Below are 13,573 nucleotides of genomic sequence, written 5' to 3' on the forward strand. Positions count from 1 at the left end.
GGTTTCCACTGTTTCGGCACATCAGGGGCTCTCCAAACGCGACATGGCGTCCGATCTCAATTCCAGCCAATTCTGCGTTGAAAAAGTAAAACAGTGCTCCTTCCCTTCCGAGCTCTCCTGTGTGCCCAAACAGGGGTTTACCCCAACATATGGGGTATCAGCGTACTCAGGACAAATAGGACAACAACCTTTGGGGTCCAATTTCTCCTGTTACCCCTGGGAAAATACAAAACTGGGGGCTAAAAAATAATTTTTGTGGGAAAAACAAAGATTTTTTATTTTCACGGCTCTGCGTTATAAACTGTAGTGAAACACTTGGGGGTTCAAAGTTCTTACAACACATCTAGATAAGTTCCTTGGGGGGTCTAGTTTCCGATATGGGGTCACTTGTGGGGGGTTTGTACTATTTGGGTACATCAGGGGCTCTGCAAATGCAACGTGACGCCTGCAGACCAATCCATTTAAGTCTGCATTCCAAATGGCGCTCCTTCCCTTCTGAGCTCTGTCATGCGCCCAAACAGTGGTTCCCCCCCACATATGGGGTATCAGCATACTCAGAACAAATTGGACAACAACTTTTGAGGTCCAATTTATCCTGATACCCTTGTGAAAATACAAAACTGGGGGCTAAAAATCATTTTTGTGAAAAAAAAAAGAATTTTTATTTTTACGGCTCTGCATTATAAACTTCTGTGAAGCACTTGTTGGGTCAAAGTGCTCACCACACATCTAGATAAGTTCCTTAGGGGGTCTACTTTCCAAAATGGTGTCACTTGTGGGGGGTTTCAATGTTTAGGCACATCAGGGGCTCTGCAAACGCAACATGGCATCCCATCTTAATTCCAGTCAATTTTGCATTGAAAAGTAAAATAGCGCTCCTTCCCTTCCGAGCTCTTCTATGCGCCCAAACAGTGGTTTACCCCCACATATGGGGTATCGTCGTACTCAGGACAAATTGCACAACAACTTTTGTGGTCTAATTTCTTCTCTTACCCTTGGGGAAATAAAAACATAGGGGCGAAAAGATCATTTTTGTGAAAAAATATGATTTTTTTATTTTTACGGCTCTGCATTATAAACTTCTGTGAAGCACTTGTTGGGTCAAAGTGCTCACCACACATCTAGATAAGTTCCTTAGGGGGTCTACTTTCCAAAATGGTGTCACTTGTGGGGGGTTTCAATGTTTAAGCACATCAGGGGCTCTCCAAATGCAACATGGCGTCCCATCTCAATTCCAGTCAATTTTGCATTGAAAAGTCAAATGGCGCTCCTTCCCTTCCGAGCTCTGCCCTGCGCCCAAACAATGGTTTACACCCACATATGGGGTATCAGCGTACTCAGGACAAATTGCACAACAATTTTTGAGGTCCAATTTCTTCTCTTACTCTTGGGAAAATAAAAAATTGGGGGCGAAAAGATCATTTTTGTGAAAAAATATGATTTTTTATTTTTACCGCTCTGCATTATAAACTTCTGTGAAGCACTTGTTGGGTCAAAGTGCTCACCACACATCTAGATAAGTTCCTTAGGGGGTCTACTTTCCAAAATGGTGTCACTTGTGGGGGGTTTCAATGTTTAGGCACATCAGGGGCTCTCCAAATGCAACTTGGCGTCCCATCTCAATTCCAGTCAATTTTGCATTGAAAAGTCAAATGGCGCTCCTTTCCTTCCGAGCTCTGCCATGCGCCCAAACAGTGGATTACCCCCACATATGGGGTATCAGCGTACTCAGGACAAATTGTACAACAAATTGGGGGGTCTATTTTCTCCTGTTACCCTTGGTAAAATAAAACAAATTGGATCTGAAATAAATTTTGTGTGAAAAAAAGTTAAATGTTCATTTTTATTTAAACATTCCAAAAATTCCTGTGAAACACCTGAAGGGTTAATAAACTTCTTGAAATTGGTTTTGAGTACCTTGAGGGGTGCAGTTTTTAGAATGGTGTCACACTTGGGTATTTTCTATCATATAGACCCGTCAAAATGACTTCAAATGAGATGTGGTCCCTAAAAAAAAATGGTGTTGTAAAAATGAGAAATTGCTGGTCAACTTTTAACCCTTATAACTCCGTCACAAAAAAAAATTTTGGTTCCAAAATTGTGCTGATGTAAAGTAGACATGTGGGAAATGTTACTTATTAAGTATTTTGCATGACATATGTCTGTGATTTAAGGGCATAAAAATTAAAAGTTGGAAAATTGCGAAATTTTCAAAATTTTTGCCAAATATTCATTTTTTTCACAAATAAACTCAAGTTATATCGAAGAAAATTTACCACTATCATGAAGTACAATATGTCACGAGAAAACAATGTCAGAATCGCCAAGATCCGTTGAAGCGTTCCAGAGTTATAACCTCATAAAGGGACAGTGGTCAGAATTGTAAAAATTGGCCCGGTCATTAACGTGCAAACCACCCTCGGGGCTTAAGGGGTTAAGAGCAGGAGCCCCCTCACTACCTGGTTGGATATACCTGCCCTGAGATCCCAAGTCTTTCTTCGCAGACCAGTGATGAAGACGAGCATGGAATAACCTGGACGCAGACTTTTGGGCGGCTGGCAGGTAACGGATTCGTCTTCCCTCCCTACTGTATCTGGCTCTGGGGGGCGAGAGGGTAGGGGATTAGTGGCAAGGACCGTCCTCCAGGGAACCACAATGTGTTAGGGCCTTGCCTCGTAAACCACAGATGATACGGCAGTGACCATTCTAGGTGGGAGATCAGAGTGACAATTCCACTTTGTTGCCCTCAAAAGCCGTATCTGAAAGAAAAAGGGACATTTTTAATTGTAAAAAAAAAAAAACCTAAGGCAGAAAATGGCCTGGGTGGTCTGGACCCATGTCTGCCACCTACTGACACTAAGCTAAAACGGATTAGTTTCGTGCCAGTTGGTGGTGTACCCTCCTCTATGGGGGAAGACCTATATTTTTTTTTTGCATAGCATAAGCAGCATACACCCATGGTTTTTTGTGTACCCCAATGAAGCATTAGCCCCCCCACACCAACCAGAGGGTACACAGCATAACCCCACTCCCCCAATCATAAACCTCACCTCACACTAATCAGTGGACCCCACAGGATAAACCCAACAAAGCCCACCAGACACTCCCTCCCCCAACCGTAAATCCCATCAGATGCCCCCCCACGCCCAAACATAAACCCATAAACGCCACCCCAGCTTACACCCCTCATTGGACGCCTGCACACTCAACCCCACTGAACGTCCACCTCCTCCCCCCAAACATCAACTCCCATAGGACGTCCACCCCTCTCCCCAAGCATTACTCCCATCAGACGTCCACCCCCCATCCAAGAATAAACCCTCATCGGACATCCGCTCCCCCAAGCATAAACTCCCATCTGATGTCTACCCCCCTCCAAGCATAAACTCCCACTAGACGGCACCACTCAGCCAATCATAAACCCCTTCCAGTTGCGCGCCTACCCCAAAAACAATACACCCCTTCAAGTCTCAACAGATGCAGACGGGCCCTCCCCAAGCATAGGTCCCCACCAGATGCCCCCTCGTCCAAGCATCAAATCCCCAAGCCACTCAGACACCACAATTGTGCATTAACCCCTTAATGACCGCCAATACGTATTTTAACTGACCTGAGATATAAGAGAATAGCCTTCCCATACAGGTGACAATCCAGCATCTGTCGGTTGTGCGCTATAGCTGACAACTTGCTGTATCAGCCATGATCAGTGTTTGCACCATCCAAATCTGTTTAACCCCTTAGATGCTGCTGTCAGTAGTGACTACATCATTATAAATGGTTAACAGAGTATGAGGGCTTCCTCTTTATCCAAATTGGTGCCCTCAGATCATGATTGTGTGGTCCTGATGTTTGCCATGTCAGTTCATGACCAAATAGCAGCCTTAGGGTACCGTCACACAGTGGCATTTTTATCGCTACGACGGCACGATTCGTGACGTTCTACGATATCGTTACGATCTCGCAGTGTCTGACACGCTACTGCGATCAGGGACCCTGCTGAGAATCGTACGTCGTAGCAGATCGTTTGAAACTTTCTTTTGTCGCTGGATCTCCCGCTGACATCGCTGGATCGTTGTGTGTGACAGCGATCCAGCGATGCGTTCGCTGGTAACCAGGGTAAACATCGGGTAACTAAGCGCAGGGCCGCGCTTAGTAACCCGATGTTTACCGTGGTTACCAGCGTAAAAGTAAAAAAAAACAAACCGTACATACTCACCATCTGATGTCCGTCAGGTCCCTTGCCGTCTGCTTTCCGCTCTGACTGACTGCCGGCCGGAAAGTGAGAGCAGATCACAGCGGTGACGTCGCCGCTGCGCTCTGCTCTCATTGTACGGCCGGATCTCAGTCAGAGTAGGAAGCAGACGGCAAGGGACCTGACGGACATCAGATGGTGAGTATGTACGGTTTTTTTTTTTTTTACTTTTACGCTGGTAACCACGGTAAACATCGGGTTACTAAGCGCGGCCCTGCGCTTAGTAACCCGATGTTTACCCTGGTTACCCGGGGACTTCGGCATCGCTCCAGCGCCGTGATTGCAACGTGTGACCGCAGTCTACGACGCTGGAGCGATAATCATACGACGCTGCGACGTCACGAATCGTGCCGTCGTAGCGATGTAAATGGTACTGTGTGACGGTACCCTTACAGTCTGACTGCTGTAGTAATCTGTTCAGAAGTTAGAGGCATTTAGGTGGTAAAAATAGACATTTTCATTTCTGTCATGCCACTCTGCATTAATTCCTGTAAAGCACCTGAAGGGTTAACAAACTAACTGCAGTTTTCAATATGTCAGGGGGTGCGGTTTTTAAAATGGTATCACTTTTGGGGTTTTTCTAATATATAAGACCCCTAAAGTCACTTCAAACATGGATAAGTCCTTAAAAAAAGAAATTGTGTAAATTTCCTTGAAAATATGAAAAATTGATGCTACATTTTTAAACCTCATAAAATGCTAACAAAACAAAATAACATTTTACAAATGGTGCTGATATAAAGCCGACATGTGGGAAATGTTATTTATTAATTGTTCGCTGTGGTGTGACCATCTGGATTAAAGAGATAATCATTAAAATTTAGAAAAGTGCAAATTTTTTAACATTTTTTTATTGTACATCATTAACATTTTACTAAAATTTTTGATACTTTTTATAAATAAACACAAAACATATTGACCTAGATTTACCATTATCATAAAGTATAATGTGCCATGAAAAAACAGTCTCAAAATCACTGGGATTTGTTGAAGCGTTGCAGAGTTATTACCACATAAAGTGATACTGGTCAGATTTCAAAAATTTGGCTCCGTCACTAAGGGGTTAAACCCCTCCCAGAGCCCTACCAGACCCCACAAGTGTGCATTAACACCCCCAGGGCCCAACCTGACTCCAAAAGCATGAATTAAACTGTAAAGCGCTGCGGAATATGTTGGCGCTATATAAATAAAGATTATTATTAACCCCCCCAGAGCCCGACAAGACCCCCACAAGAGTGCATTAACCCCCCCTTCCCCAGGAGGGCAACCAGACCGAAGTGTCTATCAACCCGCCCAGAGCGCCCAACCAGACCCCAATAGCGCGTATTAGCCCCCTCAAAGCTCCCAAATCACACAAACATTAACCCCCCATATCCCACTAGATTAGCCCCAAGCATCAGGCCCCCTCACCCAAAAATCAAAGATACCATCAACCCGTTAATTAATTAACACTCCTGTTTGATTGTCACCGAGGAGTCTGACCGGTGATCTCGCTCCCTACAGCTGAGCTCCTGACGCCGGCTCCGGCTGAGGCAAATGTGTAATGCTGGCTTCTCTTCCGCCGTTCCGCGCCATTGCTAATCAGAACACGCCCCCTCCCCGCATGACACGCCCCCTCCCCGCATGACACGCCCCCGGAAATACGTCACAGCCGGAGGAAGACTAACACTTACCTGTCATGGCCGGATTAGGACGGAGGAGGAGCGGAGACATGGCCGCTTCCTGGCTGTTTAGGAGTCTCCCGGCCTGCGGGGCCTGGTATGGCTGCCTGGTGGTTGTCACAGTCTCCTGTCTGTTACCCGCGGGGATTCTCGGCAATGTGTGCAGGGTGAAGGTGAGGAGTATGTAATGTGTGATATGTCACTGCACATTGTGTACACTGGGAGCCTCTGCTTGCTGTCAGTGAATAGAAGCACATTCACTTTCTGAGCTCCGAGTTACATATGAACTCAATGGGGATTTTGCAATTTGTGGAATATAATGTGGCCGCCATTCATTGACATTACACTGAACCGCCGCGCCCCCCCCCCCCGCCGTACAGCCTCCGCCGCGCCCCCCCCGCCGTACAGCCTCTGCCGCGCCCCCCCGCCGTACAGCCTCTGCCGCCCCCCCCCGCCGTACAGCCTCTGCCGCCCCCCCCCCGCCGTACAGCCTCTGCCGCGCCCCCCCCGCCGTACAGCCTCCGCCGCGCCCCCCAGCCGTACGGCCTCCGCCGTGCCCCCCCCCCCCCCGTACGGCCGCCATCGTGCCCCCCCGTTGTACAGCTGCCATCGTGACCCCCTGTTGTACAGCTGCCGTCACGCACCCGTGGGGGCTGCATGCCCCTCGTACCTTCTGACGCGTTTGCAGGGTGCTGATGGGTCGCTGTGACAGGTGGGAGCCTAATGAAACCCTCCGCTGCCATCATACCGGCATTACCGTGAAGCCCAGCAATAGTACAGGTTTATTTTCACTATATACTTCTGTAGTGTAATATAGGATAGATGCGACCAAACGATCACAGGTCCAGCAAAAACTAACAGCGAAAAATATATATCCTATAAAAAAAAAAAAATATATATATATATATATATATATATATTAAAAAATATATTTATATTACAAATAAATATTTATATAAAAAAGGTTTGAATTATCCCCCCTTTTATATAAAATTATAGATATTAAAATAATAAAAAGCCCCCACATATTTGGTATTGCCATGTGCGTTAAAAACCGAGATCTCAAAATAGAAAATGTTTTCACCCACAAGATAAACATAATCAAGAAAAACAATGGATGCAGCAGAATTGTTGTTTTTTCCGTCAGAAAAAAATAATTTTAAACCACTGAAACATAATTTGTGCTGTAAATGGTAAAAGTGACTGGTGTGATTCAGAACTGCAAATCTTCTTGCAAAAAAACAAGTCATTTGATGGCTATGTGGATGGGGGAAAAAAATGTTGGGGTCTTTTTTGGGGGTGGAAGAAAAAATGAAATTGTACCTGCAAGATTTCCGCCATGTTGCATTTATTTTTTTTTCATTCACAGGCAGTGGACGGGAGAGAATCGGAAAGTTGTGGAGCAAACCTGGATTTGGAGCATTCGTTTGAGCTTGGTAATTGATCAGATATCGCCGCTTGTCTTTATGAATGTTCATCGTCGTGTAGAATCTTGCAGATGTGGTCAGTGCGATCACATATCTGTGTAGTCCAGACCCCCTGGCTTGTGTCATATAGCAGCAGAGGGCCAAGAGCTGAGCCAGCAGCAGATCAAGCAGACGACAGCTGTGGTATATCTGTCCATTGCAGCAGCGATCGGAGCAAGCTTTCATTGCTGCTGGTTCATCATGTAGATGCTGTTGCCAGTCGGCTGGGTTGCAGGTGTCCCCGTGCATGGGCACCCATCCCTATTAATGTGATGTGATTGTGGCACGCACATTGGTTATCATGCAACCTGGAGGGGGGGCTGCTGAAGACCCTAATAGCTGCCATGTTGGTTCTCATAAAAGAGCACCCCTTTAAATCTATGCTGCAGTAAATCAAGTTTTCAAGTGCCGCCTTCTCCGCCCTACCAAAAAAAAAATAAATTAATAAAAATAGCAAAAGTTACAAAAATAAATAAATAAAAATAATGAAAAAAATTGAAAATAAATAAAAAATAATAAAAGTAAAAAATAAAAACAATAAAAAATACTAAAAATAATAAAAGTAAAAAAAAAATGGAAAAAATAAATTAAAAATAAGAAATAAAAATCACAATAATAAAAAAATAAAAAAAACTCGAAAGCTGCAAAATGGAAATCTATAATTGTATTCCTTGTATTACGAAACAGATGACAGCATAAACTATAAGAAGCGTGGGCTGCTGATCTGGGGTCCCGCTGCCGACCATAGCGTCTCGATTCTACAGAAACAACTGACAGAAGACGAGAGGAACAAATTAAGAGTAAGTGGTGATGAGAGAGATATTATACAATGCAGTGATTTTTATTTATTTATTTTTTTATGTCTCGCAGGATATTGCAAATTTAAATGGACTTTACAGGATCCGAATCCCTCGTAAACTGGGAGTTACTGAAGAATCTCATGAGTACGTCACTTCTTTTGTCCGAGCGGTAAGTTCAGCTCCGTCAGTAGGGAACACTTGGGGTAAAACTGATGTTAGGCCAAGTCCCGGCGGCTTCTCCCCAGTGACTGACAGGGAGCGAACTGTCACTCCAGCTGCATATTTATAAGTACTATCCATTTATGAAGATAGAAATTACGCTTTTCATTTTTTGTTATTAACGCCTTTCTCTTTCCCCAGTGCTCCATGGTTGAATCTCACCTCTCGGATCAGATCTCCGTCCATACGGACGTTTCTGGGAGCATCGTGGGAGTGTCCATCGTGACCTTCCCCGGATCCTGCAGCGGCGCCGAGGTGGAAGACGTGGATCTGGAGCAGTTTAACACCACAGTGTTCATCCAGCAGCCGATTCCCGCAGCAGTGTGAGTCCATGCCCGACATTTGTCTTTTCACATGCGGTCGTGTCTGCTCAGATCTGACCTTGTCTGTTCCTTAGGCCTGAGACGGCCGCTTTCATTGAGCGGCTGGAGATGGAGCAAGCGCAGAAAGCCAAGAATCCTCAAGAGCAGAAATCCTTTTTCGCTAAATATGTAAGTTTTTGGTGTTTTACATTTCCTGCTTTAAAGTTCTTCATGTTTTAAAGGGACACTGTCACCTGAATTTGGAGGGAACAATCTTTAGCCATAGGGGCGGGGTTTTCGGGTGTTTGATTCACCCTTTCCTTACCCGCTGGCTGCATGCTGGCTGCAATATGGGATTGAAGTTCATTCTCTGTCCTCCATAGTACATGCCTGCGCAAGGCAAGATTGCCTTGTGCAGGCATGTACTACGGAGGACAGAGAATGAACTTCAATCCCATATTGCAGCCAGCATGCAGCCAGCGGGTAAGGAAAGGGTGAATCGAAAACCCCGCCCCTATGGCTAAAGATTGTTCCCTCCAAATTCAGGTGACAGTGTCCCTTTAAAGGGGTCGACAATCCCAATTGTCTAAGACGCCAATCTGGCAATTAGCTGATCTTTGAGGGTTCAGCTTATCCATCTGAGCAATGGTGGCAGCAGCGGACCCTCCTCTCTGACGGCCCCTTTACATAGTTCAGTAAAGTGACAGCCCCCTGCAGACCTCCCGTGTTCAGGATACCTTGTGACTCTTGTCTCTCCCTCCTTGCAGTGGCATTTAATACTAGGAGGGGCAATGTTGCTAATGTTAACCAATTCGGCGAAAGTACCGAGAGAGCCAGGACAGCAGGCCTGAGGAACCAAAGTAATATACCCCATCCTTATCCCTCCTCTAACGCTGCTCTACCTCCTCGCTCTTGTTCCTCTGAGATCTGAGACCAAACTAATATAAGCAACTAAAAAATAAACGCTACCCTTTTTTTTGGCATAAAAGCAAAAACTCCATACCTACTCCTGCACATACTGCGTGTGTATGTACTGTTGTAATCAAAATTATTCACCCTTCGTTGGAAATCAGAATTATTAGTAAAGTTTATGAACTTTCTGCTGTTCATCACAACTGATATAACAAGCAGCTTCTCAAAATTAAGCACAAAATGTCATTTATTGACTAATGCAGTATCAGGATTATTCACCCCCTTCATGACAAGCGACTTCAGTACTTAATAGAGCCCCTGTACGCTGTAGGACTCCAGCGTCAGAGGAAGTACAGCAACCACAGAGCATCACCGAGCCCCCACCATGCTTTACTGTAGACATTACTGAGTCCCCACTATACTTTACTGTAGACCAGAGGTCTCAAGCTGCATTCCTCAAGGCCCGCAAACAGGTCATGTTTTCAGGATTTCCTTGTATTGCACAGGTGATAATTTAATCACCTGCACAGATAATGATTCTAGCACCTAGTGCAATGCTAAGGAAATCTTGAAAACACTCAAGGTTTGAGACCCCTGCTGTAGACATTACCGAGCCCTCGCCATGCTTTACTGTAGACATCACCGAGCCCTCGCCATGCTTTACTGTAGACATCACCGAGCCCTCGCCATGCTTTACTGTAGACATCACCGAGCCCCCGCCATGCTTTACTGTAGACATCACCGAGCCCCGCCGTGCTTTACTGTAGACATCACTGAGCCCCCGCTGTGCTTTACTGTAGACATCACCGAGCCCCCGCCATGCTTGACTGCAGGCATCGGCAAGCCCCCAAAACTTCTATTAGCTGTTTCTTTGGTTGTGACCAGATTAGAGGCGACTTTTCTCTTGCATTTGGATCAGTAGTGATGACGCTTTGGAGTTTGGGCGTGGACACCTTCAGTGTTTAGTATACACCTCAGAGTACCTGCATACAACATTTTGTAGGCGCCGGCTTATAGTTTTTGATGCAAAGACGATTCGGGACAAAAAAATGAAAATCTCATTTGGTGAACGAGGCCTAATTCTGAGACTGCAGTAGTCAGTTGCATTTAGCGTTGAAGTAGTCGTGTTGAGGTTTCTACATTGTTCTTGATTCATAGGTTTATTGCACACAGCAGAAAGTTTGTATATTTTGCTAATAAACCTGGTTTTCCAATACTTTTGCAAGTGTAAGCTTTCAGTTTTACATTGCAGTTGCGGCTTACCGCCACTAGATGGTGCTTAGGAGCTCTTTGCGCTGAAAATGGTGCGGAGATTTCAGAAATGTTAACACATTGCGTGCCGTGTGTTATCAGAACACACTCGGTGCTGGGGGCGTATAATTTACAGCATGACTGCTTCTACTTCCATTGATAAAAATCTATATTGCATCTATAGGCCGTGCAGCTGTTGAGTGAAAGCGCCACACCTCGTCCACAGGTTGCACGTGGTATTGCAGCTCAGCTCCATTGACTTCAATGAATGCAGTAGCAGACACAACCTATGAGTTTTCGGAAAGAAAACTACGCTCCTTGTCTAGAGTCGGCCGCCACCAACGGACTGCAGAAGCGGCAATGAGCAGTAAATCATAGTATTAAAACGCCAACATCTTTTTAATAAGGGGTTAATTTTATAGCAGCCTCTTTTATTCCCATTTATGACACCCCCTTTAATGATTAATCCGCAGTCTCCTCTCGCACCTGATCAGACTGTTATCATCGTGTCTTTTGGATGCACACCAAAAAAAAAATCCTTAGTTTGTTAGGAAACAATGATACCTATTTTTGTCGTCTGCACGTAGCTGGGTGTAAAGTAGGTTGTCCTGACCTGGATACTGCACCCTGCAGACATGGCGTCATCGTCAGGTGCTGCCGGCATAGGGTGACAGCGCTGCTGCCAGGAGGATTTAATGAGCACATTAGTGTCAGCCCGGACCCTCCACATTGTGACAGTAATGGGGGAAAGAAGGTGATCTTACGTGGTCCAGAGCGGAGTAGAGTTTCCCATCTTCTTACTTTCTAGCTGTCGGGGCATGATGGGAGTTGTACTTTTGCAGCTCCGAGGAATGGACGTTAAAAAAAAAAAATGAGGCACCGAGCAATGCTGATGATATTGCCATGTGGGGCTTTTATGACATCAGGGGTCCTGGCTCTCCTTAATGGGCAGATGTGTGGGGGGTGGGGAAGGATGGACGTGTTGGATTCATGATGCATCTGCCAGCGCTCTCCTCATTGATAACACATGCTCAAGTGCATTTGTACATGAGGGGCTCTGGGTAGCCGTGTACTTTACCTACAAATCTGTCATTAAAATCAATCAAGCGACTAAAGCGTCAGAGCATCACAGGGCAACTCAGATCTCAGAGGTCTCTGCGTTATGATTTAAAGGGGTTCTCCCCTGAAAAGTGCACGGGATAGGTGATAACTTACCAATCGGTGGTGATCTCCGTGATGACCGACTGCCGCCCCATTTATTCCAGAAAAATCAGAGCGCAGCTCCTTAGGGAATGGAGCGTTGGTCGAGCGTTCTGCTGATTGGTGTTGGACCCCGACCGACCAACAAGTTGTCACCATTGCTGTGCATAGCTGATTTGTTTTCACTGGAGACCCTCTTTAAATTTGGTACCTTAGCCCGCCACGCTTCTCTGTTGTACTGCCCCCTGTAGATGCATGTTTTCTGCCCCCCATCTCTAGTCTGGCACAATTTTCCGCTCTTTGTTCCGGTGATGGGGTCTCCATGTCTCTTTCCTTCTGCACCGTGGTAGTAGTTTAGCAGAGAATAAAGGTGGTGGGCTCCTTGTGATTTGGAAATAACGACAAACATGAGGGGTAAACTAGAAACACACGGAAGAGGGTCATGTCGTGATCGGCAGCAAACCAACCATCGGTCTGCTCACCGGCCACTTATTTGGTTATCAACGTTGGATCGGTCGGGGTCCGACACTTGGCACTCCCACCCATTTTCCGGAAGGAGTGTAAGTTTGTAGATTGGTTGGGGGCCCCGATCATCTCCGGTAACTAATCTAGATAATAAAGGGTGTAACATCGCATCTTTGCAGCACTGAAGACCCCGCACAGTTGTGGCGACCGGACGCCTCCTGTGCCACTTATCTCACAACGTCCAGAAACATGCCCACCCGGCCCGGATGTCCAGTACGTGAGGATAACACTTTTCCGTTTTATTTCTTGCAGTGGATGTACATAATCCCTGTCGTTCTGTTTTTGATGATGTCTGGAGCATCCGACGCCGGTAACCAAGGAGGAAATGGCGGAGGCGGTGGCAACGCTGGCGGCAGGTGATGGGATGCACCAGAGCCGAACACCGGGATACAGACTTCCGCACTGGTCGCTCCTTACCCGTGATGTCCGCCAGAAGATCAGCGGGATGTAGATTTTCTTACTTTTTTTTCTTCTTTATATTGTCAATGATGCATCTTATCCACAGAGGCACAATACAACCTAATTTATTAACTTATAATTTGCACTCTTTATATGGGAACACTGCGTTGTTTGTGCAAGAAGATGGCCGCAGCATTATCCTGAGTGGCTATGTGCACTCAGCAAGTCTTAGGGAGACCGATCGCTCAGGCTGATTGCAGGGGACGACAAGCCGAAAGCTCCATTTACACTGCAAGGTTATGTTGAATGCGATTTCACCATAATATCGCAGTGTGGATAGGTTGCCGATGCACAAGGAAAATGATTGTTCATCAGGTGCTGCAAAAGAAAAGAAAAAAATCGTTCTCGACAGCACATCGTCCTGTGCTGCCGAGAACAGTGGTAACCTGTGCACATCTGAAGCACGGTTGTGAACCTGTGTAATCACGCGACAGACGATCGGCTGTCATTTAGTGCCACCTCGTCTGATATTGTACTGCAGCGAAAGACAAGACCTCTGTAAAAATGAACGTACGCTCCTCATCCT

General features: G+C 45.8%; 1 protein-coding gene and 1 long non-coding RNA gene across 4 annotated transcripts; one reads left to right on the top strand and one right to left on the bottom strand.

Annotated features, from left to right (window-relative positions):
- Positions 1–2,434: 2,434 nt before the first annotated feature.
- LOC143770308 (uncharacterized) lies at positions 2,435–5,845 on the bottom strand. Of its 2 annotated transcripts, XR_013214595.1 has the most exons (3): positions 5,735–5,845; positions 2,673–2,759; positions 2,435–2,599 (listed from the first exon to the last, which is right to left on the bottom strand). It is a non-coding gene; the product is annotated as an uncharacterized LOC143770308 (long non-coding RNA). The 2 variants fall into 2 exon arrangements; XR_013214594.1 differs by having other exon boundaries at positions 2,435–2,759.
- Positions 5,728–13,126, top strand: EMC10 (ER membrane protein complex subunit 10). Of its 2 annotated transcripts, XM_077259803.1 has the most exons (8): positions 5,893–6,086; positions 7,283–7,349; positions 8,067–8,179; positions 8,250–8,348; positions 8,540–8,721; positions 8,796–8,889; positions 9,468–9,560; positions 12,841–13,126. In XM_077259803.1, exons 1-7 carry the CDS (start codon positions 5,931–5,933, stop codon positions 9,549–9,551), a joined length of 795 nt encoding a protein of 264 aa, XP_077115918.1. In that variant the 5' UTR covers positions 5,893–5,930; the 3' UTR covers positions 9,552–9,560; positions 12,841–13,126. The 2 variants fall into 2 exon arrangements, with proteins under 2 accessions (XP_077115919.1, XP_077115918.1); XM_077259804.1 differs by lacking the exon at positions 9,468–9,560 and having other exon boundaries at positions 5,728–6,086.
- Positions 13,127–13,573: the final 447 nt, after the last annotated feature.

Source organism: Ranitomeya variabilis, chromosome 4 (assembly GCF_051348905.1).
Source record: "Ranitomeya variabilis isolate aRanVar5 chromosome 4, aRanVar5.hap1, whole genome shotgun sequence".
In the NCBI taxonomy this organism is placed as follows: Eukaryota; Metazoa; Chordata; class Amphibia; order Anura; family Dendrobatidae; genus Ranitomeya; species Ranitomeya variabilis.